Source organism: Loxodonta africana, chromosome 3 (assembly GCF_030014295.1).
Source record: "Loxodonta africana isolate mLoxAfr1 chromosome 3, mLoxAfr1.hap2, whole genome shotgun sequence".
Taxonomy (NCBI): domain Eukaryota; kingdom Metazoa; phylum Chordata; class Mammalia; order Proboscidea; family Elephantidae; genus Loxodonta; species Loxodonta africana.
Genome location: NC_087344.1, coordinates 24,466,516 through 24,491,150, shown reverse-complemented (window position 1 = coordinate 24,491,150; position 24,635 = coordinate 24,466,516). Strand labels below are relative to the sequence as shown.

At 50.5% G+C, this 24,635-nt stretch overlaps 1 protein-coding gene across 3 annotated transcripts; it reads left to right on the top strand.

Moving 5' to 3' along the window:
* The first annotated feature begins 692 nt into the window (after positions 1-692).
* Positions 693-22,671, top strand: KANK2 (KN motif and ankyrin repeat domains 2). Of its 3 annotated transcripts, none has more exons than XM_010593338.3 (11): positions 693-797; positions 1,138-2,322; positions 12,216-12,341; positions 12,422-12,524; positions 13,510-13,758; positions 14,381-14,468; positions 15,008-15,227; positions 15,902-16,044; positions 17,683-17,883; positions 17,963-18,052; positions 20,495-22,671. In XM_010593338.3, the coding sequence occupies exons 1-11, from the start codon at positions 761-763 to the stop codon at positions 20,546-20,548; spliced, it is 2,496 nt and encodes an 831-aa protein (XP_010591640.1). In that variant the 5' UTR covers positions 693-760; the 3' UTR covers positions 20,549-22,671. The 3 variants fall into 3 exon arrangements, with proteins under 3 accessions (XP_010591640.1, XP_064136752.1, XP_003413130.1); XM_064280682.1 differs by having other exon boundaries at positions 12,174-12,314; XM_003413082.4 differs by having other exon boundaries at positions 12,174-12,341.
* The last annotated feature ends 1,964 nt before the right edge of the window (positions 22,672-24,635 follow it).

Below are 24,635 nucleotides of genomic sequence, written 5' to 3'. Positions count from 1 at the left end.
TGACTTCCTGGGCCGCCCAGCCTCTATCCCCGCTGTGCCCCGAGCCCGGACATGTCCTTGGGGGGGCAGGAAGTTCTCGTGTAGCCCGGCAGCGAAACTGTTTATTTTTAGAGAAAATTGTTTCCATAAAGGGGAAAGGCTTCACTCCTCGCTGCCTCCCCCCACTTTCCCTACCAACACTCCGGGGCCTGTCCTGACTCGGCTCTGCTTTGGGGTCTCTTGATGCTCTATCTCTTTTTGTCTGTCTCCTTAGGTTCTTGCAGGAGGGCTGTTCCCCATTAGCGCCCCACTCCCCCTCCGACCTCAGCCCCCATCTGTCCCATGGCCAGCCTGGGGCTGGGCTGAGGGTCTGGGGGAGGGCGTGCAGGAAGGGTGGGGCCTGGCGGGCTTGGGGCTTCCCAGCCTGGGAGCCTCATGGAGGCGGGGCTGTGAGAACAGCTGGAGCCTGTCCAGGGGCTGGACAGATGTGCAGGCAGGCGAGGTTTGGTTTCTTTGTTCCAGACCGCGGCCCCCCTACCCCTTACTGAGGCAAGGCATGCATGCGCCCATGAAAGGGTCCAGGACCTGGGTGGGAGACTCTTTTTTCAGGTGTGAGGGTACGGGGGGGCTGGGTGGTGGTACACCCCTCACCTCCCCTCCCTCTGCAGCCTCCTCCTGATTCCCTGCTGTCATCCCACCCAGGTGAGCCTCAGCCGGTGCTGCAGGCAGTCTGACTCGCAGTCCCCTAAGTGACTCCCAAGGAGCGTCTGCAGACAAGAGGATGGCCCAGGTCCTGCACGTGCCAGCCCCCTTCCCAGGTCAGGGGCCTGGAGGGGAGGGGATATGGCCCTGCCCTGGGGGGTAGTCTAAGGCGAGAGACATGGCCCTACCCTGGAGGGTCTGAGGTGGGAGACACGGACCTGCCCTAGAAGGTCTGAGAGGGGCAGGCACAGTCCTACCCTGGAGGGTCTGAGGGGGAGGCATAGCCCAGCCCTGGATGTCTTGTAGTTGGGGAGACAGAGCATTTCCCTGGAAGGGATCTGAGACTGGATAGGTAGTTCAGAGGTTGAGAGCAGGTTGAGTGCCCGGTGGGCTTCGGTCTCCACCACAGAAGGGGGACAGCAGTGTTCAGAGATGCTGGCGTTTCTTTGACCACAGGGACTCCTGGCCCAGTGTCTCCACCCACCTTCCCTGCCAAGGACCCCGACCTGCCCTACTCAGTGGAGACGCCCTATGGCTATCGCCTGGACCTGGACTTCCTCAAGTATGTGGATGACATTGAGAAGGGCCACACTCTGCGGAGAGTGGCTGTGCAGCGCCGCCCCCGCCTGGGCTCTCTGCCCCGTGGCCCCGGATCCTGGTGGACGTCCACCGAGTCGCTCTGTTCCAACGCCAGTGGGGACAGCCGCCACTCGGCCTATTCCTACTGCGGCCGCGGCTTCTACCCACAGTATGGCGCTCTGGACTCCCGCCCCGGCATCAATCCGCGTGTGGAGCGCACCTTGCTGGATGCCCGCCGCCGCCTTGAGGACCAAGCGGCTGCGCCCCCTGGCCTGGGCTCCCTGACACCCAGTGCAGCGGGTTCAACCAGCTCATTGGTAGGCGTGGGTCTGCCACCTCCAACGCCACGGGGATCGGGACTGTCCACGCCGGTGCCACCCAGCGCGGGACACCTGGCACATGTGCGGGAGCAGATGGCGGGTGCCCTGCGGAAGCTGCGACAGCTGGAGGAGCAGGTGAAGCTGATCCCCGTACTCCAGGTGAAGCTGTCAGTGCTGCAGGAGGAGAAGCGGCAGCTCACAGTGCAGCTCAAGAGCCAGAAATTTCTGGGCCACCCTACAGGGGCCCGAGGCCGCAGTGAGCTCTGCTTGGACCTCCCTGAGCCCCCCGAGGACATGGCAGCACTCGAGACCCGAAGTGTGGGCACCTGGGTCCGGGAGCGGGACTTGGGCATGCCCGATGGGGAGGCGGCCCTTGCCGCCAAGGTTGCTGTGCTGGAAACACAGCTCAAAAAAGCGCTACAGGAGCTGCAGGCAGCTCAGGCCCGGCCACAGCCCGACAGCCCGGTCCGCGCAGACACCGTCCGGGTGGTGGAGGGGCCTCGGGAGGTGGAGGTGGCGGCCAGCACAGCTGCTGGAGCCCCTGCACAGCGGGCCCACAGTCTGGAGCCCTACGGGGCAGGGCTGCGTGCCCTGGCTACATCCGGCAGGGCCGAGAGCCCCCCTGTGTTCCGCAGCCACGAGGTGGTGGAGACAGCGTTCCCAGCACCTACTGTGTCCACCGGCAATGTCCACGTGGTGAAGAAGATCAGCATCACCCAGCGTGGCTGTGATGGGGTGGCAGGTGAGCAGTAGCAGGCAGGGAGGCCGGGTGGGGTCCCTCTTTCTACATGGCTCAGCCTGGACCCTCCGAACGCCCAGGTCCAGCACAGTTCTGGCCTTACACCAGACAGATGACTACAGCTCTCGGAGCCTGTCTCTTCATTCACAAAAGGGGGACAATTGTGCCTCCAGCCTCCAGACTTTTGGGAGCCACTGGGTTTCTATTAATTACTTGTCCTCATGTCTGGCATGCTGTAAGGTGCCCGGAAAATAGGAGATATTTTGGGGAGCATCCCCAAGACTCTTGGTTTTCTGGCCTTCTCTATTTCTTAAGTGGCAAGAACCAATCCCAGCCCAGTTTAAATAATTAAAGGGAAACTTATTGGTTCATGTTACTTAGTGACAGCTTTAGGCATAGCTGGATCCAGGTGCTCGTACGTCACCAGCAATCTCACTGTCTTTTTCTTCTTCTGTCCACCCTGGGGGCTTGTCTCTCTGGAAGCTTCCCCTCTGGCTGGCATCCAGTTCAGTGGAAAGGGATCCAGAGAGTGCCAATAAAAATCCCAGGGGTGCCTCTCATTGGCTGGCTTAGATCATGTGCTCATTGTGCAGCCAATCACTGTGTTCCTCAATGCCCAGCCCCAGAGCCTGAGGGTGGAGCAGCCTCACCCAAGCCCTGTGGCCTGTGAAGGAAAAAGGGGGGCTCCCTGGAGGAAGTGCTGAGTCCTCGTGCCAGGAAAGGGAATACTGGGTGTGCAGAATGTCAGCTGCCCTGCCACTACCCCTGGAGAGAAGCTGCCAGAATAATTCGTATTAATGACAGCTGTTCTTTATCCATCGCTAGCTGAGAACATGGGCCATGCAGCCAGGCAACCTGGGTTTGAATCCCATTTTCTGCTGTGTGACCCTGGGTGAGTGGCTTCACCTCTCTGGGCCTCAGCTTCCCCATGTGTGAAGTGGCATAATAATGACCTCCATCTCTAGGACCATTGTGAATTAACACACACAGAAAGTGCTCAATCATTGCTTGTTGCTGCTGCGCTGCTGCTGCTGATAATTTTCAGGCCAACACTGTTTTTAGCTGGGAAAACCGAGGCTTAGGGAGGGGATTCGCCTGACCCTTGTCATACAGCCAGGAAGTGGTCAAGCCAGGATTTGAACCCAGATCAGCCTGAACCTACAGCAGGGCTCAAAAGCGGGGTCTGGGTCCTTGTCCTAGCCTTGAATGTCTGGTGGCCAGGGCCCCACAGGACTGCAGGGCGTGGGATGGAGGGCTGGGATCCAGCTGTGTTTTTTTATGTGTGTATGTGTGTGTGTTGTTCCTGGCTGCCTCCAACACCACCCTCTGTTCTGCCTCCATCCCAAATACCCAGCCCTGTGGCTCTGGCTCCTAGCCAGGGGCCCCGCCCAGCCCAGCCATGGATTCTCTAAGAGGGAACTTCCATTCGAGACTTGCCTCCCAGGGCAGCCATGGGGCCTCCTGCCTACACGACATGCAGACAAAGCAATGCCCACCCCCTGTGTAGGCCGCACCCACAAAAGTTCTTCTTTATGTCTCACTTAACTCCCTTTTGCTGCAGCCAGCACCAGCCTCTGCCTTACTTGGGTGGTACCAAATTGTATTCAGTATCTTCTCAGTCAACAAACATTTATTGAGTGGCGACTATGGGCCGGACCCTTGTAGGGCCTGGGGACACAGCATTGAAGAGACCAAACCTCTTCAATGAAGAAAGAGACCACAATAAATAAGTAAAGAAATATAATTTCAGAGAATAAGCATTTGAAGAAAATACAACAGGGGTGTGGGTTGGGTGGTGATTGAATGGGGTAGTGACCTGGATTCCAATTCTAGTTTCCCTGCTCCCTGGCTCTGTGCCCTTGAGAAAGTTATTTAAGTTCTCTGTGCCTCAGTTCCCTCAATGGCAAAATATAAGCCTTGATAACCTGACTTTAGTGGGTAATACGAGGTTTAAATGCATTCATTTGTGTCAAGTGTTCAGCATGCTGGTAGCAGTCATAGATGCTCAAAGGTTAGCTCTTTGCTCCTAATAGCCTTCCCCAGGGGCACCTTTGAACCAACATGTGAAAGGGGAGAAAAAGCCAGGCACCAGGAGACAAAGGTGGGGGAAGAGGTGTCCCCAGTGCGGGCACGGCAAGGGCAAAGGCTTGAGCTGAGAAGGGACTTGGGCTTTCAAGGTGTTGAATAGCTTGGAATATGTGAAGCCCGGGGAAGAGAGATGAGGGGAAGAGGGGAGTCTGAGCATCAGGAGCTGGGATTCAGCAAGTGCTCAGTCTTCACAGTCTGTGTTTGGTTAAGTCAGTGAGCTCAGCACTTAGTCCAGGAGGGCTCTGTGGCGGAAGAGGCAAGGACAAGGACACAACCTCATTGTCATCTAGTGAAAACTAGTTGTCGTCGAGTTGACTCTGACTCTTGGAGACCCCATGTGGGTCAGAGTAGAACTGTGATCCACAGGGTTTTCAGTGGCTGATTTTTCCAACGTAGATCACCAGGTCTTTCTTCCAAGGCACCTCTCAGTGTGTTTGAACCTCTAGCATTTTGGTTAGCAGCCAAGCATGTTAACCATTTGCACCACCTAGGGACTCCTCTTGTTTTCCTTTATTTTTTTGTTGTTGCTATTTTCTTTTTTTTTTTAACCTTCGCCTTTCCCTCTCTACCCTGAGGGTCAGTAAATATTTCAGCTTTGTGAGCGATAGGATTGATCGATTGATCGCTGTAGCAAACTCAACTCTGCCTCCATCTAGGGAGGCCACTGTGTTTCAGCAGAGCAGGGAATTTGCTCACTGCAGCAAAGGGCAGGGAGGGTGGGAGGCAGGCTTTCTGCTCAGGAGCCCCCACAAGGCCCATCCCTGCACCAAGTGCCACAGGAAGGGTCAGAGGGAGAAGGGGCAGCTGGGTGCAGGCTCCCCAGCGTCTTTCCAAGGCTTTGAAATTTCTTTGCTCTTATTCAAGACATATTCTCAAGAAGGCAATTTGTGTTCTTTGTGGAAAGTTTGGGAAGCACAGAAAAATCTAGGACAAAAAATAAAACCCCTATAAACCCACTTCTCCCAGATGTGACTGTTGTCAACACTTCTGTTTCTTTCCTTCGGAATCGTTAATGCATAAAATAATAGCTATTTTTCAAATCTGGCATCCCCAAGTTGACAGAAGCTGCTGTTTTGCTTTATTCTATTTTAAAAACACTTAAGCAGCCCTTACTTAGTGCCAGGCATTATTTGACTACCTTTTCATATTTTAATTCATTTAAACAAATGTCCAGCAACCCTATGGCTGGAGTGGTGTTTTTATTCCCATTTTACAGTTGAGGAAACTGAGGCACAGGGAAATTAAGGAACTCGTTCAGTGTTCTCCCAGCCAGAATTTAAACTCTGTCTTTGATTCCCATTTAACATCCCAGGAGCATTTTCCTACCCTAAACTAAAGCCAAACCCACTGCTGTCAAGTCGATTCTGACTCATAACAACCCTATAAGATGGAGTAGAACTGCTCCATAGAGTTCCCAAGGAGCGCCTGGTGGATTCAAACTGCTGACCTTTTGGTTAGCAGCCATAACTCTTAACCACTACACCAGCAGGGTTTCCTTTCCTACCTTAGTAAAGATAATTTGGAAACGTAATTGGTTTGTTAACAGCCGCATTGTTTTCTGAGAAGCGAGGAGGTAAAGGTTTACCCGACTGGTCTGCCTCTCTGTTGGACCGTCCTGTCGCTTCTGATTTTCCTCCATTGCAAACGGTGTTGCACAGACATCTTTCTGTGAGAACCCCTCAAGTTTTCTGATCTGTTTTCTCTGGACAGTTTTCTGTGACCTCACACCCTTCCCACACTGGGTGGGTGAGTGATTAAAATTTTTTTTTTTATTATTTGTTTGGGACTTGAGGAACCCCAAATTGAGTTAATCCGCTTCTTCAGGTCATGGTAATCATACTTATTGCTGTGTGCACAGCACTGCTCTTGTTTTACTGTGTTTTTTTAACCTTCGTTTTCCCACTCTGTGTGCTGAGGGTCGGTAAGTATTTTCAGCTTTGTGGGCAATATGGTCTCTGCAGCAACCACCTCTGCTTCAGCTCTGCTTTATTCTATTTTTAAAGGCACTTAAGCAGCTTTTTGTAGTACAAAAGCAGCCATAGATAATATGTAAGTGAATGCATGTGGCTGTGTGCCAATAAAACTTTATTTGTGGAGACTGAATTTCAATTTCATATAATTTTCACATGTTACAAGAGTATTCATCCTTTCATTTTTTCCCCCCAACCATTTACAATTGTAAAATCCATACCCGTGGCCATAGTTTGCCAACCTCTGCTCTACGCCGTTAATACCCCACCTTCAATTCCTACCTGCTCCCATTTGATTTCATTACTTGCAACCCACCTTCCAGAAACTTCTTTAGATACTTGGGTGTCCTTAAAAATATCCCTGTGTGTGTTTAATTTCCTTAAATGGTATTGTGCTTAAAAGAAAAAAAAAGAATCTCATTCTGTCTCTTATTTTTTTCTTCTCAGCGTACCGTTTTTTAACTATCCGTACTGCTGTTTGTAAACCTGGTTTGTCACTTTTAATGGATGCGTGGATTTCCACCTTAGGCATATACTACACTTTTCTTATCCCACCCCCTGTGGTGGGTGCATGGGTTACTTCCGAGTCCTGGCACTATGAACAATGCTGGGGCCATCCTTACGCGTCCCCTCTTGACCTCAGGATTACGTGCCCAGAAGTGGGACTGCTGGGTCACAGACTTACCTTCATTCCAAATTCTCTCCGGAAAGGCTCAACACTCCCACCAACCATGTTCCGGTCTGAGACGCCCGTTTCCCTACATCCCTACTGTTACGGATTGAATTATGTCCCCCCAAAATATGCGTTGTAAATCCTAACCTCTATGCCTATGGTTATAATCCCATTTGGGAGTGGGTAGTCTCTGTTATGTTAATGAGACAAGATTAGTGTATGGTGTATCTTGAGTCAATCTCTTTTGAGATATAAAAGAGATTAAACAAGCCAGCGGAGTAGAGATGAGGGAAGAGAGATGCCAAGCCACGTGAAGACTGCACAGAAGCAGAAGCTCAGAAAAGACAAGGACCTTCACCCCGAGCCGACAGAGAAAGAAAGCCTTCCCCTAGAGCTGGCATCATGATTTCAGACTTCTAACCCCCTACACTGTGAGAAAATCAATTCCTGTTTGTTAAAGCCACCCGCTTATGGTAATTTTGTTATAGCAGCTGTTAAAACAGCACTAGATATCTAAGACAGAATTAGGTACTGGAGGAGTGGGGTGCTGTTCTAACAGATACCTAAGATGTGGAAGTGGTTTTGGAATTGGGTAATGAGTGGACGCTGGAAGAGTTTTAAGATGCCTAATAATAAAAGTGCCTAGATGGCCTTGAAGTGACTGTTGGTAGAATTATGGACATTGAAGGCAATTCTGGTGAGGGCTCAGAAGGAAGTGAAGAGAGCTATAGACAAAGTCTCTATTATAGAATACATGTGGTGCCAGCTAGAGATGTGGACATTAAATGTGCTTTTTTTTTTTTTTTTATGGTGAGGCTTTAAAAGCAAATGATGAACATGTGGCAAAGAACTTGTCTGAATTATGTTTAAATGTTTGGTGGGAGGTAGAACCTGAAAGCGATGAGTTTGGATATCTGGCTGATGGGATTTCTAAGCAAGGTCTTAATGGGGCCGCGTGGTTTCTCCTTGCCCCTTACAGTAAAATGCAAGAGGAAAGAGATGGACTTAAAACTGAGCCGTGTAAAATGAAAATAAAACTTAAAGACTTACAAAACTTTGTGTACAAACTAAGGACACATGTCCTAGAATGTTCACCAAGGACATAGCTACACGATCTTTTGTTAAAGAGATAAGCCTGTGACTGATGGATCTAACCAACTGCCATAGCAGAAAACCCATCAGCTTAGACTGAAAGGGTCAGAGAAGGGACAATAGGAGAGACGGCTGTCTGCCTCTTGGAATTCTACAGGCAGGAAACAGACCAAAGGTGCTACATCTCTTGTCCTCCAAGAAAAGAAAAGGGCCATACCTGGAGCTGCACAGAAATCAGCAGAAGCAAGGCCTTCTTGGTTTCAAAGAATGGGACCACCACCTCCTAGGTCTCAAAGAGTTGAATCTTCCCCCACTGAGTTCCAGAGTGTGGGGCTGCCATTAAGTTGTGCCAGCAGGATGAGGTTGCCTCTCAAATTTGAGGGGACAGGGCTGCCATGCCCAAGGGGCAGAAGAATGGGCCTGTTGGGGCAGAGGGAATCATGTCTCCACTCAGATGGACTAGGAAAATGGGACCACCAAAAGCTGAGGGAGCAGAGTTGCCATCCCAGAGGGCCTGGAAAGCAAAGCTGAAGCCCAGGGCCAAGGAACCTTCACCCAGAATCCAGACAGCATGGAGGGCAGGGCCATTGCCTAGATGTTCTCAGAGAACAGAGGATTACTTTCAAGCCTTGAGAGCTAATGTAAATTGTTCTGCTGGGTTTTGGGCTTGCTTGGTGGTTATTATCCCTTCTTTCCCTCCAATTGCTCCCATTTGTAATGGAAATATCTCCCTGTTCCTGTTCCACCATTGTACTTTGGAAACAGATAACTTGTAATCTAGATTTCACAGTTTGACAGTTGAAGAGGAATTTTACCCCAGGGTGGAATTTGCCTCAAGTCTCAACCATGTTTGACTTGGATGTTTTAGAAGATGAGATTTTAGACTTGGAGTTAATTTAAGACTTTTGGGATGATGTGATGGGCTGAATGAGTTTGCATGTGACAAGGACATGAATTTTGGGGGGGCCAAAGGGTGGAATGTTATGGATTGAATTATGTCCCCCCAAAATATGTGTTTTATCCAACTTTCTAATTTTTTGACCATCAGATGGTGGTACAAAATGGTGTCTCGTTTAAATTTGCATTTCTCTTATTTCTGAGGAGGTTGGGCATCTCCTTACATGCTTAATAAGACTCCTCTGTGAATCACGTATTCATATTTCTTTGGGCAGTTTCTAGAAGTTACTGGCATATTCCAGAATAGGAGTTGGCAAACAATGGCCTGTGGGCCAAATCTGGCCCACTGCCCATTTTTGTACGGCCCACAAGCTAGGAATGGTTTTTACATTTTTAAATGGTTGAAAAATATGAAAGAAAGAATACTATTTTTTGACATGAGCAAAATTCTAAGAAATTCAAATTTTTTGGAACACAGCCATACCCAGTCCTTTACATATTGTCTGTGGCTGCTTTTGAGCTACAGCGGCAAAGTTGAGTAGTTACAACAGAGGCTGTACTGCCACAAAGCCTAAAATATTTACTGTCTAGCCCTTTACAGGAAAAGTTTGTTGATCCCTGTTCTAGAAGATAATCTTTTGCCCATTTTTGATATGGTCAATATTTTCCCCTAGTCTGTTATGTCCTATCAACTTTGTGAGTTTTCTTTTTTTCTCAACCAAATGGAAATCTTTATTTTGGATATAGTTAAAGACATCGTGTTGTACTTGGAGGAATTTTTGAAAGGAGTCTTTTCCCTTCCTTAGGCCTCCAATGTTCTGCTATAATTCCTTCCGTTAGCTGTATAGTTGTATCTTTATATTAATCCTTCACAGTTTGTTTTTATAAGGTGTGAGGTAGGGATCCACCTTGATTTTTCTCAGGTAGATTAAGCCACTTTTCCGAGTGTTGCTCACCACAGAACCCATCCTTCGCCACAGAATGCCCTCTCTCTCACCCCCAGTTCCTGCCAGTGGGGCCTGTGTTGAGTTCTCTCCTCTGTTCCCTTGGTCTATTTGTTTTTGTGACAATACTCCACTGTTTGGATAATTTTGGCCTTGGAATATGTTTTACTCTCATGCAGGCTAGGTTTCCATCTTTGCTTCTCTTTTGTAAAATTAGCTTGTCATGGCCATTACTTCTTCCATATAAATTTTGGTATCACTTTGCCATGTTCCCCTATGGAATAACAATAACACTTGCTGATTTTATTATTTGTTGTTATTTTGGAGCTTCAATGTCCAACCTTGAATGCCTGGCTGGAAGGAGCGTCAGCTGGTGAAGGCTTGGCCTGCTTTGCCCGTGGGCGGGGTGAGCCTGGGTGGCCTCATTTTTTGACCCTCCCAGGACTTTAAATCGGAAGCCCCTGAATTTGGGCAGAGATTGAGATTGTGAGCTATCCCATCTGTCTCCAGACACATTTCCTTTGGCCGCACGATGAGTGTGTTTGTTAAATGTAAATGTGTTGCCAAAGTTAAAAAATCAGGAGCTCCCCCACCCTTCTGTGAGTTCAAGCCCCAGCTCTGGAATCTGCCTGAGCTGTTGAGAGTGTTGATGGCTTGAGTGTCCACTGCTGACCTGCCCTGTACTCCCCCTTTGCTGTGGAGCCATTGACTCCCCTCTTCGTTATTGGATTGTCGTCCACAGACTTGAGGAAGTAGTTCCTGTGTATGTCAAAAAAATATTTTAACGGTTAAAGAGAATTAAAATTAAATGGTCTTCAGAGTCCCTGGCCAGTGGCAGGAAGGGGAAGTCCTGGCAAAGTGGTGCCACAGAAGCCGCATGTGGCCTGGGGGAGCCTGCATGGTTCCTTGGCACTTCAAGCAGAAGCTGGACCTTTATTGTACACTCCAAGCTGGGGTTGAGGAATTAGAACTCCCTGCTCGCAGGCACGCAGTGGGTGCCCAGGAGGCTACCTTTATCCTCAGACGAGATGAGCAGGGTTTTCATTTTAATTTTGTAATGGTCTTTATTGTTTCTTTTTCCTGTCTTAGTCATCTAGCGCTGCTATAACAGTCCAGTAGGCTAGAAGTCCGAATTCAGGGCGCCGGCTCCAAGGGAAGACTTTCTCTCTGTGTCGGCACCGGAGGAAGGTCCTTGTTATCAGTCTTCTCTTGGTCTGGAAGTATCCCAGCACAGGAATCTCAGGTCCAAAGGACACACTCTGCTCCCAGTGCTGCTTTCTTGGTGGTATGAGGTCCCCGTGTCTCTCTGCTCACTTCTCTCTTTTATATCTCAAAAGAGATTGGCTTAAGATGCTACCTAATCTTGTAGACCTCATCAATATAACTGCCACTAACCCATCTTATTACATCATAGTGATAGGGTTTACAACACATAGGGAAATCACATCAGAAGATAAAATGGTAGTCAATCATATAATCATACAAGGGAATCATGACCTAGCCAAGTCGTCATTTTTGGGGAGCACAATTCAATCCATGACAACACCTCTACCTGCTTCATGTTAAATAAAGAAGGAGAAAATGAGGCTGCTACAAAGTGATATCCACAACACAATCTGCTTTTGTGAGAAAAAAATTATAGCAACAATAATAAATCAAAATTTGGTTTACATTTCTCTAGAATCAACAAATGCTTCTTGAGTGCTTGTGCTTCAGAAGTGTCATTCTAAGTCTTAGGCACTATCATCCACCTGAGGCACAGAGAGGTTAAGTGACTTGCCCAAGGTTACACAGCTCCTATGTGGGGGAACCAAGATTCAAGTTTGTGCTATGAGCACCGTGCTTGGCCGTGATCAAACCTTGTTTTCAGGGAAACCTGGGTGCAGTGTTGGAGGGGGGTCATGAGCCAGGATCTTGGGGTCAGAGGGTCCTCTTTGTCCCTGACCAGCTGTGGGGCAGGTAACAGATCAGGGATGGAACTGGGTTCTGCTGCTCACTTGCTGGGGGACCTCGGGTATCCTTTGTGCCTCCTCTATGATGATCTGATCCCCTCGAGGGCCAGGAAAGCTTAACGAGATAATGCAGAAAGCACCTCTCCCGTGGTGTGTGTTCACAAGAGGCAGCTATTATTGCTGTTTGTTGAATTACTGCTATTACCCACAGTGGACGCCTCTTTTCCTGTCCCTCCAGGTCTCAAACAGGGTCCTGCAGAGTCGTCTTTATCACCCCCAGGGTCCACAGCAGCCTCCCTTGCACAGCCTGAGAAGAACGTAGGCGGGGTGACCACCAGTGATGCTGGTGACAGGGAGCCTGCCAGGCGAACAGCCCCATGTGAGTCTGAGGAGGCTGGGGGTGCAGGTAAGTGGTGCTGGCCACAAGAGGAACAGGGGCCAGGAGGCCTGGGCACAGGGTCCTCACAATGTCCCTTCTCCCCCAAGGTGGGCCCCAGGTAGCCGCGCGGTCCATCATGAAGCGGAAAGAGGAGCCCACGGACCTGGCGGCCCACCGGAGGAGCCTCCAGTTTGTAGGGGTCAATGGCGGGTGAGAGGACCACCCCCCCGACGTTCCCCACCCTTTCCTCATCTTTGACCCTCCTGTTTGTTCCTCCCTTCACTCACCCATGTACTTGAACTGAGTGCACTGGTCTAAACCCCTTGGTTAATTCATTTCATCAAACCACAGTAGATGGATGAGGAAACTGAGGCATGAAGAGGCTGAGCACCTTGCGTGAGGTCACACAGTGACCCAGCAGTCTGCCCCAGGGGTCTAGCTCCAGAGCCTGCAGTGAAACCACTGTTCGGTCCTACCCCTGGGAGACATGAGTGTTGGCGCCCCTCCCTGATGGAGCCCCCAGTATGGTGGGGTGGCCAGCACCGACGGACAGTTCCTATGCGGAGTGACAGCAATGATGGGGGACATGGAGGTGTTATGGGACCACAGGAAGCACTGATGGGGCTAGGGAGTCCAGGGCAGCTTGCTGAAGGAGGGACCGAGCATGCTGCAGAACCAGTTGGAGCCAGCAAGGCGAGGAGCAGGGCTGGGAAGACTCTCCTGGGTAAAAGCTCAGAGGTGGGAGGAAGCAGAGGACATGAGGGCCCGGAGGCTGGAGCAGTGGAGGTGTACGGACTGTGAATGTTGGGCCTAGAAACTTAGCCTTTGTCCAGAGGCAGCAAGAAGCCTAGGAAGGTCCTATTTGTGGTGGGACGAGGGTCTGAATCAGTAACACTGGCATAAGGGACAAAGGACGGGGGTACCAAAGCATAGAAGGTAAAAAGTAGTGTCCCTGTCTGTCTCCTCCGAGCGGGGTCACAATCACAGCTTATGTTTATTGGGCACTTACTGAGTGCCAGGTACTGTAAGCCACCTCCCTGCAGCCCTGCGAGGTCCATACTGCTATCGTCTCCATTTAACCAATGGTGGAAACTGAGGCCCAGAGCAGGCAGATAGCCAGTGCCCCATGCCCTTCCTCACCGTGTCCCGTCCCTTCTGCTGCATCTCCCCCAGCCTGTCTGTCTTTCCTCCCCAGGTATGAGTCCTCCTCTGAGGATTCCAGCACAGCAGAGAACTTCTCAGACAATGAGAGCACGAAGAGTGAGACTCCAGAGCCAGAGGAGAGGGTTCCTAGTGTGGCCAAAGCCCCCCAGCTCAGGCCTGTGGGGACAGCAGTGGCCAAGACCAGCCATCAGGAGTCTCAGGAGTGCCAGTTGTCTCAGGAGTCCCAGCACGTGGCCATGGCTGAGGAGGCTTCAGGGTCAAACATGGAAGAGGAGATCCGGTCAGTTTTCTGGATGGAAGTGATTCAGGCAGGGCCAGGGGTGGGTGACCTCTGCCTCAAATTCCACAATTCAAGCTCCCTGAGGCAATTTCCCATCAGTCATGCACACCTTAATCTGAATTAGCAAACAAGCACTTTCTCCTGGGCATCTTAAAGGTCTAGAAGTTTTGATAAACAGCCTAATGGGGGCAGTTCAGGCTGCTGGGGTTAGGATTTAGGGGAAAAATTTATCCTAAACCACCCACCTGCCCCACCTGCCCATCCTGTTTTTTTTTCCCTGATGAAAACTGCCCATGGGAAATTATTTTCCATCTGCCACTGGCCACTTAGAATAAACTTTGGCCTGTGAATTTACATTCTCTTGGGGTCTGTGTGTTTTCTTCCTCTGCCCCTTGAAGTGAATTGTAAAAGTGTGTTCCTGGTGAAGGGGGTCTGAGGGGATGTGTTGGCTGAGGGCCTTGCCTGAAATCCCACCATTCAGGGAACCACTGGCAGACTGGGTGGTGTGGTGGAGAGAGTTGGGGCCCACCCCAGCACCATAGGTAGATGTGGGGAGTGAGCAGACCCAGGAGGCTGAGGTGGGTGCTCCCAAATTAAATTCCCCTCTAATCTGCCCTGACAGAATGGAGCTAAGCCCGGACCTCATCTCTGCCTGCCTGGCCCTGGAAAAGTACCTGGATAACCCCAACGCCCTCACGGAACGGGAGCTGGTAGGTCAGGCCCTAGGCTGGGTACCCTCCACCGCCCCAGCTTCTCCTCATCCTCAGTGGCTCCCTCTGCCTTGTAGAGGCCCTGAGATCAAAGCTGGGAGCTTGGGGGTAGGTGGCACTTGAGTCACAGGCCTTGGAGAGGGGCCAAGGAGGTGGGGAGGGGGCTGAGGATGACGCCTGTTGGCCAAGCCTGGAGCTCTGTGGTTCCTATTCCTTCCAGGACTTCAGAGGAGGAAGCCGTCTGTATTTCCCTCTGGGGGTGTCTACACTTCCCTTCGAAGACCTTATTCAGATGGAGGTGTCCACATTTGGGGGGCATGTCTGGGACTGGGGTGTCTAGACTTCCTTTTGAGGGTCTTATCTGGGATGACAGTGTCTACACTCCAAGGGGATTGGATGAGGTGGGGTGCCCACACTTCTCCTTGAAGGGTTTTGTTCAGGACGAGGGTGTGCACACCCCACTTGAGAGGGCTTGTCCAGCAGGAGGTGGAGCACCCCGCCCTCACACCCCTCCCCCCACCCGCCTGAATTGTGTCCAGAAAGTGGCCTACACCACAGTGCTGCAGGAGTGGCTGCGCCTGGCCTGCCGCAGCGACGCACAGCCTGAGCTTGTGCGGCGTCATCTGGTCACATTCCGGGCCATGTCGGCGCGGCTGCTGGACTACGTGGTCAACATCGCGGACAGCAACGGCAACACTGCACTGCACTACTCCATGTCACATGCCAACTTCCCCGTGGTGCGGCAGCTGCTTGACAGTGGTGAGCTGGGCGAGCAGGCGGAGGCGAGGAGACACCGCCCTCCCAGTCCGAGGGGAGACGCCACCCTCCCAGCCTGAGGGGAGATGTCGCCCTCCCAGTCTGAGGGGAGAGACACGCCCTCTGTCTGAGGGAGGAGATGCCTCTCGCCCAGTCTGGGCGGGTAGACACCGCCATCCAGTCTGAGGGGGGAAGTGCAGCCCTCCCAGTCTGAGGGTGGAGATGCCAATCTCCCAGCCTGATGGGAGAGACATGGTCCCTACATTTAGCCCCAGTATAGTGAAAAAGGCCCTTCTAAGGGCCCCCAGATTAATGGGGGAGACATAGCTCTTACTCTCAGCCCCAAATGTGGGGGCCAACCTAAGGGGCCCCCAGTCAAATGGAGGGGGCTCTGCCTTTACCTTTGGGAGCCCCTAGTCTATGCAGATGGAGACCCCTGTGGCAGAATGGGATCTTCAATCTGAGAAAAGGGAGACAAGAGGCCACATATAGATGGAAGGAGGAGACAGACATGGTACTGACCCTCCACCCTCACTGTGGTAGGATGAAACAAAGCTTCCAGTCTGATGGAGGAGACATGGCCTGGCCCTTTGGGAGCCTCCCCCAGCCCTGAGACAGGCCTGGTCAGCCTGGGTGGGGTCCGAGGATTCACACCCGCCTTGCTCCACCCCACACAGGTGTCTGCCAGGTGGACAAGCAGAACCGTGCCGGCTACAGCCCCATCATGCTCACCGCCTTGGCCACTCTGAAGTCCCAGGATGACATAGAGACTGTCCTACAGCTCTTCAGGCTCGGAGATGTTAATGCCAAAGCCAGCCAGGTATGGGACCCTTATTAGGTTGTGGCTGGGCACCAAGCCCAAATATGATCTTGGCCCACACCTGGGGAAGAGTCCCCATTCCACAGATGAGGAAAGTGAGGCTCAGAGAAGCAGAGTCATTTCCTTAAGGTCAAACCGGAGAAGCCAGGATTTGAACCTTGGTGGTCTAGCTCCAGAGCCCCCTCCTTTACTTTGGACATGTCAGGAGGGATGAATCCCTGGAGAAGGACATCATGCTTGGTAAAGTAGAGGGTCAACGAAAAAGAGGAAGACCCTCAACGAGATGGGTTGACACAGTGGCTGCAACAATGGGCTCAAACATAGCAACAATTGTGAGGATGGTGTAGGACCAGGCAGTGTTTCGTTCTGTTGTACTTAGGGTCACTGAGTTGGAACCAACTCAATGGCACCTAACAACAATAATCGTGATAAAATATATATAACAAAACATTTGCCACTTCAACAATTTTTACCTGTACACTTTAGTGACGTTGATTTATGTTCATCATATTGTACAACCATTGCCACTGTCCTATTCCAAATTATTCCATCACCATTAACAGAAACTCAGCGTCCCCTAAGCAATGACTCCCCCTCTCCCTGTCCCTCTTACCCCTGGTAACCACTAATGAGCTTTGGTCTCTAGGCATTTGCCTATTTCATATAAGTCTGAGCACTTCCTGCTGTATCTGATTCAGGAGCTGCTTGTGGAAATGGGGGTGAGGGAACACATAGGCTCCCACACTTTCTTAATCCAACACCATCCCTTGTCCTTCTTGGTTGTTCATTGAGCAACAACGGGGTTGGCCAGGCTGGACATTGGGGACTCAGATGGTGGGCACACAGACATGGTCCCACCCTCCTACAGCTCACCGACTTGCCAACGAATTCCAGGAGACGTGAGCATTTCAAGGCAGCACAGGGCTTTGGGGCAGGTTTGGATTCCAGGGGCTACAGGAGGCCACCACAGGGATTTTAAACAGAGGAGTGGCATAGCTTGATTCCTGGTTTGAAAGCTCTGTCTGCTGCTGTGGGGAACCATGTGCCAGAGAATGGAAGCTGGAGATCATGGGCGAGACTGGGCCTAGGCGGGTGTCCAGACCAAAGAGAAAGGTAGCCAGGACCAGATGGGGACAGGGAAGAGGGCAGGCTTTGCAACCACCTAAATGCAATCAAGGAAAGAGAAAGGGCTCCAAGATGGGGCTTAATGGCAGCGGCCCTGCTTTGTTTTTATTTATCTATTATTTTTGTTCATTTTTATTGACTTAAGTTTTTATTGAGGTTTAACTGACATGCAGATAAGTGTGCAAATCTTAGCTCATAGATTCTTTTATGAGCTTAAAAATTGTTACATATGTTTATACCTGTGAGTTAGGAACAGCTTTAGATGGGGGGCACAGTCAAAGAGAGCCACCTGGGGGAGGAGACATCTAAGCTGAGACATGAAGGGGGAGGTGCTGCCAGCAGAAGGCAGAGGGACCAGCAGGTGCAAAGGCCCAGAGGTGTGGAGGGTGTTTCCATGCTTGAGATAACAGGAGGCCAGTAAAGGAGGGTGCGTGTTAGCATCAGAGTACTCGGGAGCCACGGAAGGTTCCCTGGGGCCTGCGTGTACCATAAGTCTGGTCCTTCCCTTGCCAGGCGGGGCAGACGGCCCTGATGCTGGCAGTCAGCCATGGGCGGGTGGACGTGGTCAAAGCCCTGCTGGCCTGCAAGGCAGATGTCAACGTGCAGGACGATGATGGCTCCACAGCCCTGATGTGTGCCTGTGAGCATGGCCACAAGGAGATCACCAAGCTGCTGCTGGCTGTGCCCAGCTGTGACATCACGCTCACTGACCGCGTGAGTGCACACCCAGACACACCCCTGGGGAGGGTGGGAGTGCAGTGCGGGTGTCATCACAGCAGCGGATGTTTTGCAGGATGGGAGCACAGCTTTGATGGTGGCCTTGGATGCGGGGCAGAGTGAGATCGCATCCATGTTGTACTCACGCATGAACATCAAGTGCTCGGTGAGTCCTGACCCAGGCAGGGAGTGGGGGAGGCTCGGGTGGGGATGGATGTCCATGGAGAGCTGATGGTGCCCCGAGGGGCATGTGGCAAGGACTTGACAGTCATCTGCTCGTTGAACCTTCATGCTGCCCCAGTGAGGCCTGGAGTGCTGAGGTTAGATTGTCATGGTTGGCATAGCAGTATTTGAACCCAGATCTGTCTGCATCCCAATTCATGCTCTTTATATGAACATTCACTCATTTGACAAATACTTACTGAGCACCAGCTGTGTGCTAGGCCCTGTTCTAGGCCCTGACAGTCACAACACTGAACATAAAAGGTTTCTCTCCTCGTGGAATGAACGTTCTTGTAAGAGAAGCAATAAGCAAAATCCGTGTCCAATAAGCAGATGATGGTAAGTGCTGAGAAGAAATAGAAAACACAGCCAGAAAAAAAAAAAAAGTAGAAACAGCCACTCGAAAGGTTAGATGCGAAGCTTCGGGGGCAGTGAGTTTATGTTAATGGGGAGGAACGTTTTGGAAAAGGAGGGTGAGAACGGTTGTATGACCTGAAGGCTATAACCAATGTCAGTGGATTGTACATGTGGGAATTGTTGGTGTTTGTTCTGTGGTGTATATTTTCAACAACAACAAAAATAAATACGTTATTAAAAAAAAGAACAGAAATCAAAGCAGCGGCAAGTGATTGGGGAACTAGTTTGGGCCTCAGCGAGGGGGTGATATCTGAGTAGACACTGGAGGCTGTGAGGAAGCGAGTTGCGTGGCTATCCAAGCAAAGGAGCAGTCCGTGCAAAGGCATCGACTGGCCTGTTTGGGGAGCACCCAGGAGGCCAGTGTGCCTGGAGTGGAGAGCAGAGGAGAAGAGGACAGGGATGATGGGGCAGGTCATACAGGACCTTGCGGGCTGCAGGGAGGACTTTAGCTTTGCCTCAAAACATGTCGGTATATTGAAGGCCCTGAGAAGTCTGGCTGAAAAGAAGCCTGACTGAACTGTGGCTAGCCCGGCATTCCTCTTATCTGAGCACATAAATCTGAGAATTTTAAAGCATAGCGATCCTATAGGACAGAGTAGAACTGCCCCACAGGGCTTCCAAGGCGCGGTTAAGCAGCCAGGCTCTTAACCGCTGCACCAGGGCTCCTTTTAAATTATACCTGTTAGCAAAACACCTTTCTGGAAATGCAACAGGAAAATAATGATGTTACTCACTGTGTTCTAAGTGCCTGATAGAGGAGGCAAGCCCTCCCAGTCAGGTGGAGTGGACAGGTCCCCAAAGAGATACCCTCATCTGCTGAAGGAGGCTAGCCCTCCACTCTGACAGCCTGCATATTCAGTACCGCCCATGCGTGATAGGTTGAACTCTCTTTTTCAGTTGCATAAAGTACTCTTATTATTCCCATTTTTCAGGTGGGTTCCCGAGGGATTATTACATCTCTGGCCCAGAGGCACATAGCCAGGAAGGGGCAGAGGCACGGGGCTGTCTGGCTCCACAACCTTGAGCAGGCAGCACCGCAGCCCCTTACTCCTCACCCCTCCCTCCTGAGGCACATTTGGGGCCGGGTTCAAGGGTGGCGTGGTGGGTGTCGGCCACAGTGACTCCCCACACTGTCCAGGAGATACAAGGTTGCTGAGACATAAACCAGCTGTCTCCCCCTGGTTTCTAGGTTTGTACTGCAGCTTGGAGTTTTTCAGGCTTCACCCTGCACTCTGAGGTCAGGGTAGCTGGCTTCAGTCTGGTGCTGCTGGGGATCAGCTCTGGGCCCCTGTGGCCTCACCTGTAAAATGGGGTGATGGGGCTAGGGATGCCCTCAGCCCTCCTGTTGTCTGATTTGTGGTCCTGCCCCCAAAGACTCTGAGAAACAAACCCTAATGCCCCTGTCATCACCTACCCCCTGCCCTGGTTCCCCACGCCCTCTCTCATCCCCCACAGTCTGTCCCCACAGTGGCAAGAGGTCCTGAGTCCCCACCTGCTCACAACCTTCCATTGCTCCTACCTCACTCAGTAAAAGCCCAAGCCCTCCCCAAAGCCCACCAGGCCCTGCACTACTACCATGTTCCCTCCCTGCCCTGACTACCTCCCTCTCTCCCTCTTTCCCACTTGTTCACTCCACCGTTTCTTTGTTCCCACTTCAGGGCCTTTGCACTTGCTGTTTCCTCTGCCTGGAAACCCTTCCCTCAGACACTCTGTGGCTGGCCCCTCAGCATGGGGGTTCAGGGGTCAGCTGAGACGTCACTCTCCCTGACCCTCTTCATCCCTTCTCCCTGAGGAAAATCCTTACTGTGTTTATGTGTTTGCTTTCTCATGGCATCTCCCCCAGAATGTCACCTTCTTGAGGCCCAGGGCTGTGACTCTTGTTCAACATTCACTGCCAGTTCCACAGAGTTGGCACCTCAGAGATACTTGAAAGAATGCCCAACGAAAGGAATTCTGCTTCTCGTTTCAGTTTGCCCCGATGTCCGATGATGAGAGTCCTGCGTCTTCCTCCGCAGAAGAGTAGTAGCCTTGAGGGGCGGCTACATACGTCTCCCCTCAGGGGGCCAGTCAGCCCCAAAGCGAGCCCTCCCTGGTCTTCCCCCACCCCCTCTTCTGCTAGGCCACCCCCAACACGCACTCCCCAAGGCCCCAGTCTCCAAATGGATTCTCTTTTGATTCCCCAGGGGAGCCCCTGACAGAAATGGGACTCTAGCTCAAAGCCTGTTTTCCCATTACCCCAGTTCAAAGCAGCCACAGCACAGACTGAAGCTAAATCCTTATAGAAATTGGCGCCAGTGGCTGATGCTGGGGCCTGAGTTTTATGAAGAACATTCAGAACAATAAGCTGGCAATTGTGGATGAAGGAGGGTGAGAGGGGAAAAAAAAGTGTATTTTTAAATCATTGAGGGGGGAATCATTATTTGTTGGCAGATTCAAAAGTCACTGGAATTGCATATCCTGAATGTCACTACACATGAGCGGCTTCCCCTCCCCACCTCCCACGTTTAACTGTTTGGTGTATAACACCGCTCTGTCCACTCCCCACAATTTTTCTTGGGGGCATTTTCTTCCGGTCTCTTTACAAAACAGATGCTGTCCTTGTCATCTGGGTGGAAAGCTCAGTGTCTTGCTTATCATTGCCAGCCTTCCCGCCATTCAGGTGAGGCCAAGACACAGGAGCCTAGAGAGTCCTGGGACCTGTAGGTAATCAGTTCCTGCTGAGAAATTACCAGAAACCCATCCCCTGCCTGCACAGAGGCCTTACTTAGCAAACACTGATTTTCCTAGAAAAATCTTCAGGCCTAGAGACACAGGACATAAATCTGGTTCTCAGAGCAGCTGCCCAGCTCCTGGGCCCAGAACTGCAGGGAGCATGGCCGCCCTCTTTTTCCCCAGGGCTCTAGAATTTATCTCTTCAAAGGAAAGAAAACAGGGCATGTGCCTGCTGGCAAAGCACAGGGCGAGTCTAAGAGTCCCATGTGTGTTTGATTAAAAGTTGGCTGCCCCCACAGGACTCACAACGCAAACTTAAAGAGATGGGGCTTTGCCGAAAACCAAACAAGGGCAGCTGGTTTTTCCCAACCCAGCGGCTTCCAGAGCTGCCTGGAACGTAGCCCGTTGGAAACGGGGCTCATCAGGGAAACTGTTTCCTTCGTGGCCTGTTTTGTCCCCAGAATCTCAAGATATCATTTTCTTTCCTGTTCCTTTCCTTTGTGAACAGGAAAAAGGGGGAATTCTAAAACCATTTGTTGTTGAGTCAACATCTGTTCATGGAGCTCCCATATTTTGACAGAGTAGAACTGTGCTCCACAGGGTTTTCAATGGCTGGTTTTCCTAAGTAGATCAGCCAGGCCTTTCTTCCGAGGCACCTCAGGGTAGACTCCAACTTCCAACCTTTTGGTTAGCAGCCCAGCGACTCGAGAGAGTTCAGAGCCTCCATTGGTGCCTTGTGATCAGAGAATAAGATCCTAACCAAATCCACGTCCTGCCCCTCACCCCCGTACAGCCAGTTCTCAGCTTAGTCAGGACTTCGGAGCCAAACCTCAGCAGGGCAAAGTAAGCCCTAAAAGTTTAAACATTCATTCAATAAAGCTAAGTGCTGGCTTCTCTCCTAGAAAAGTAGATTCCTTGGCTTCATGTAGCCTGGCTTGCTTTGATTTTTCTTTAAGGGGTGTACCTAAGACTAAAGAGCTTGGATGGTCACACAAGAAAGACAAGCTTGTGTGTGTGTGTGCGGGTGCGCGCATGTCACTTGGAGAGAAAACAAAACCAAGACTGGGGGTGACCAGGGGTATCTGATAGAGGCTGAAGCCTCGGGCAGCTTTAAGAAGCGGTACAAGAGTTACATCTCCAACCAGCCCATGTGTACTTTTATTTTAAGCTAGAAGCAGCTTATTGGCCCAGAAACTCTTGACCCCCCAGATAAGACCCTCGTTATCCAAGCCGTTTCCTCTCTCTCCATACCTAACGGGCTCAGGTGCTAGGCCACAGGGGCCCTGTCTTCTCACGTATATTCATGACCTTTACTTTCACTTTTCGACCACGGTACGTTCATAAAGACAGTATTACACTTAAATGAAGTATTCCTTTTTGTAATCTTTTTTTAGAAGGTAAATGAATTTAATAAAGCTACCGATAATGCCAATGGTTCTGCCTTGTCATTGTCTCCTTGTGCTTCTTCAGCTTTAAACTAGATCTCTTTTTAAAAACAGACTTATTTTGAAAAATGTTCACACCTACAGAAAAGTTGCAAGAATATGATAATTAATTCCCTCATGCTCTGCCCTAGACCAGCACCTTAGGTCCACTACTGTAGGCATGAGCCACATATGGCTATTAAATTAATTATACTTAATTAATTTCAAATAGCCACATGTGGCTGGGGGCTACTGTGTTGTACTGCAGAGATGTAGAACATTGCCATCACTGCAGAAAGTTCTATTGGGCACCCACTGTTAGCACCTTTACAGATTTTTTTTTTTTCTCATTCCAAAATAATTTAGAGTGATTGTAAAAGTCAAAATCTAAACAATACAGAAGGGTTTGATAGTGGAGAGTGCCACAGTCCCACTTGGTAGAAATGCCATTATCAGCCGTTTGGAGTATGTCCTGCCAAACCTTTTTCTAATATGTTGCGTCTTAAAAAAAAATTTTATTTTAACTAAGGTATAATATGAATAGGAAACCCTGGTGGCGTAGTGGTTAAGAGCTACGGCTGCTAACCAAAACGTAGTCAGTTCGAATCCACCAGGCACTCCTTGGAAACTCTATGTGGCAGTTCTACCCTGTCCTATAGGGTTGCTATGAGTCAGAATTGACTCGACGGCAATGGTTTTTTTTTTTTTGGTTATAATATGCATATATCTGTGCACAAATCATGCACAAAAGTGTACAGCTACATGACTTCACAAACAACACACCAGAGCCATCAGCACAGGTCAGGAGGCAAAGCTTCCTCAGCCCCCAGCAACCTCTGGGCCCCTCCATTCAATACCCCCCTTGGGTGATCACTTTGCTGACTTCTCTTTTCCTCCCTTTTTCCTCTGGCTGTCCAGCCAGGAGATAACGATGGCTTTCAGAGGTCTGAGGGAAAAAGATGAGGCGGTCTGCTTCCACAGAGATTTACAGCCTTGGAAACCCTATGGGGTTAGCTATGAGTCAGAATCAACTTGATGGCAGTGGGTTTGGTTAGATTTTGGTTCAGAGGTTTTAGAAAGTCCCAGAAATTTTATGGTAAGGAGGGTATTTCTGGGCAGGGGGCCCACTGCTTTTGTCAGTTTCCCAGAGGGCAGCTGAGCCAAGTGAGCCAAGAAGGGGTCTTTGGAAAATAAAAATTGTTTCTCACAAGCACTTGCCCAGGGCCATATTATTGTCCCCTCTGTTATCTTATACAGCTCCTGCTGAAGACCCTAGCCTCCCTTTCCCCCCCAAAATTTTCTTGCTTTGCTTTTTGTAAGGGAGATGGGTGGCCTTTTTTTGACAGGAGCACTTGCATCTGTCAGGCTCCAGTTGCACAACCTTACATGGCTTATCTTTTGGACATCCACCCCCAGCTGATGAAAGAGGGCTATCTTTAGCCTTTTAGAAAGGTTAAGAACTTGCCAAGGTCATAGGTAATCAACAGAGCTGGAAACAACCCAAGGTCTTATCTCCTCTCTGAGGTCTTTATTTCACTCTGCTTTACGTAATTCATCTCATTTAGGCACAGAGAAGGTGAGCTACCTGCCAAAGGCCACACAGCTGATTGCAGAAGAAGCTATGCTCTCAGGCATCAGTGACAGCAAAATCTCAGCATTGCATGCTCAGCCACAGGGGTGGGGAGGGCGGAGGTGTGTGGAAGTAAAGAGAGGGGTGGGGGGTGTTGAACAACGCTCTCTGTAAGGACTAACTCCATGCCCAGACACCAATATTTCTGCAGGAAACAGCTAAGGTGTCATCATTTCTACATCTGCTACATGTTCCGTGAGACAATGAGACTGGGCAGGTTCTTAACCTGAAAACCGGAATGGCTTTCTGGGGTCCGGATGGCACAATGGTTAAGAGCTTGGCTGCTAACCCAAAGGTCAGCAGTGCGAATCCACCAGTCGCTCTTTGGAAACCCTATGGGGCAG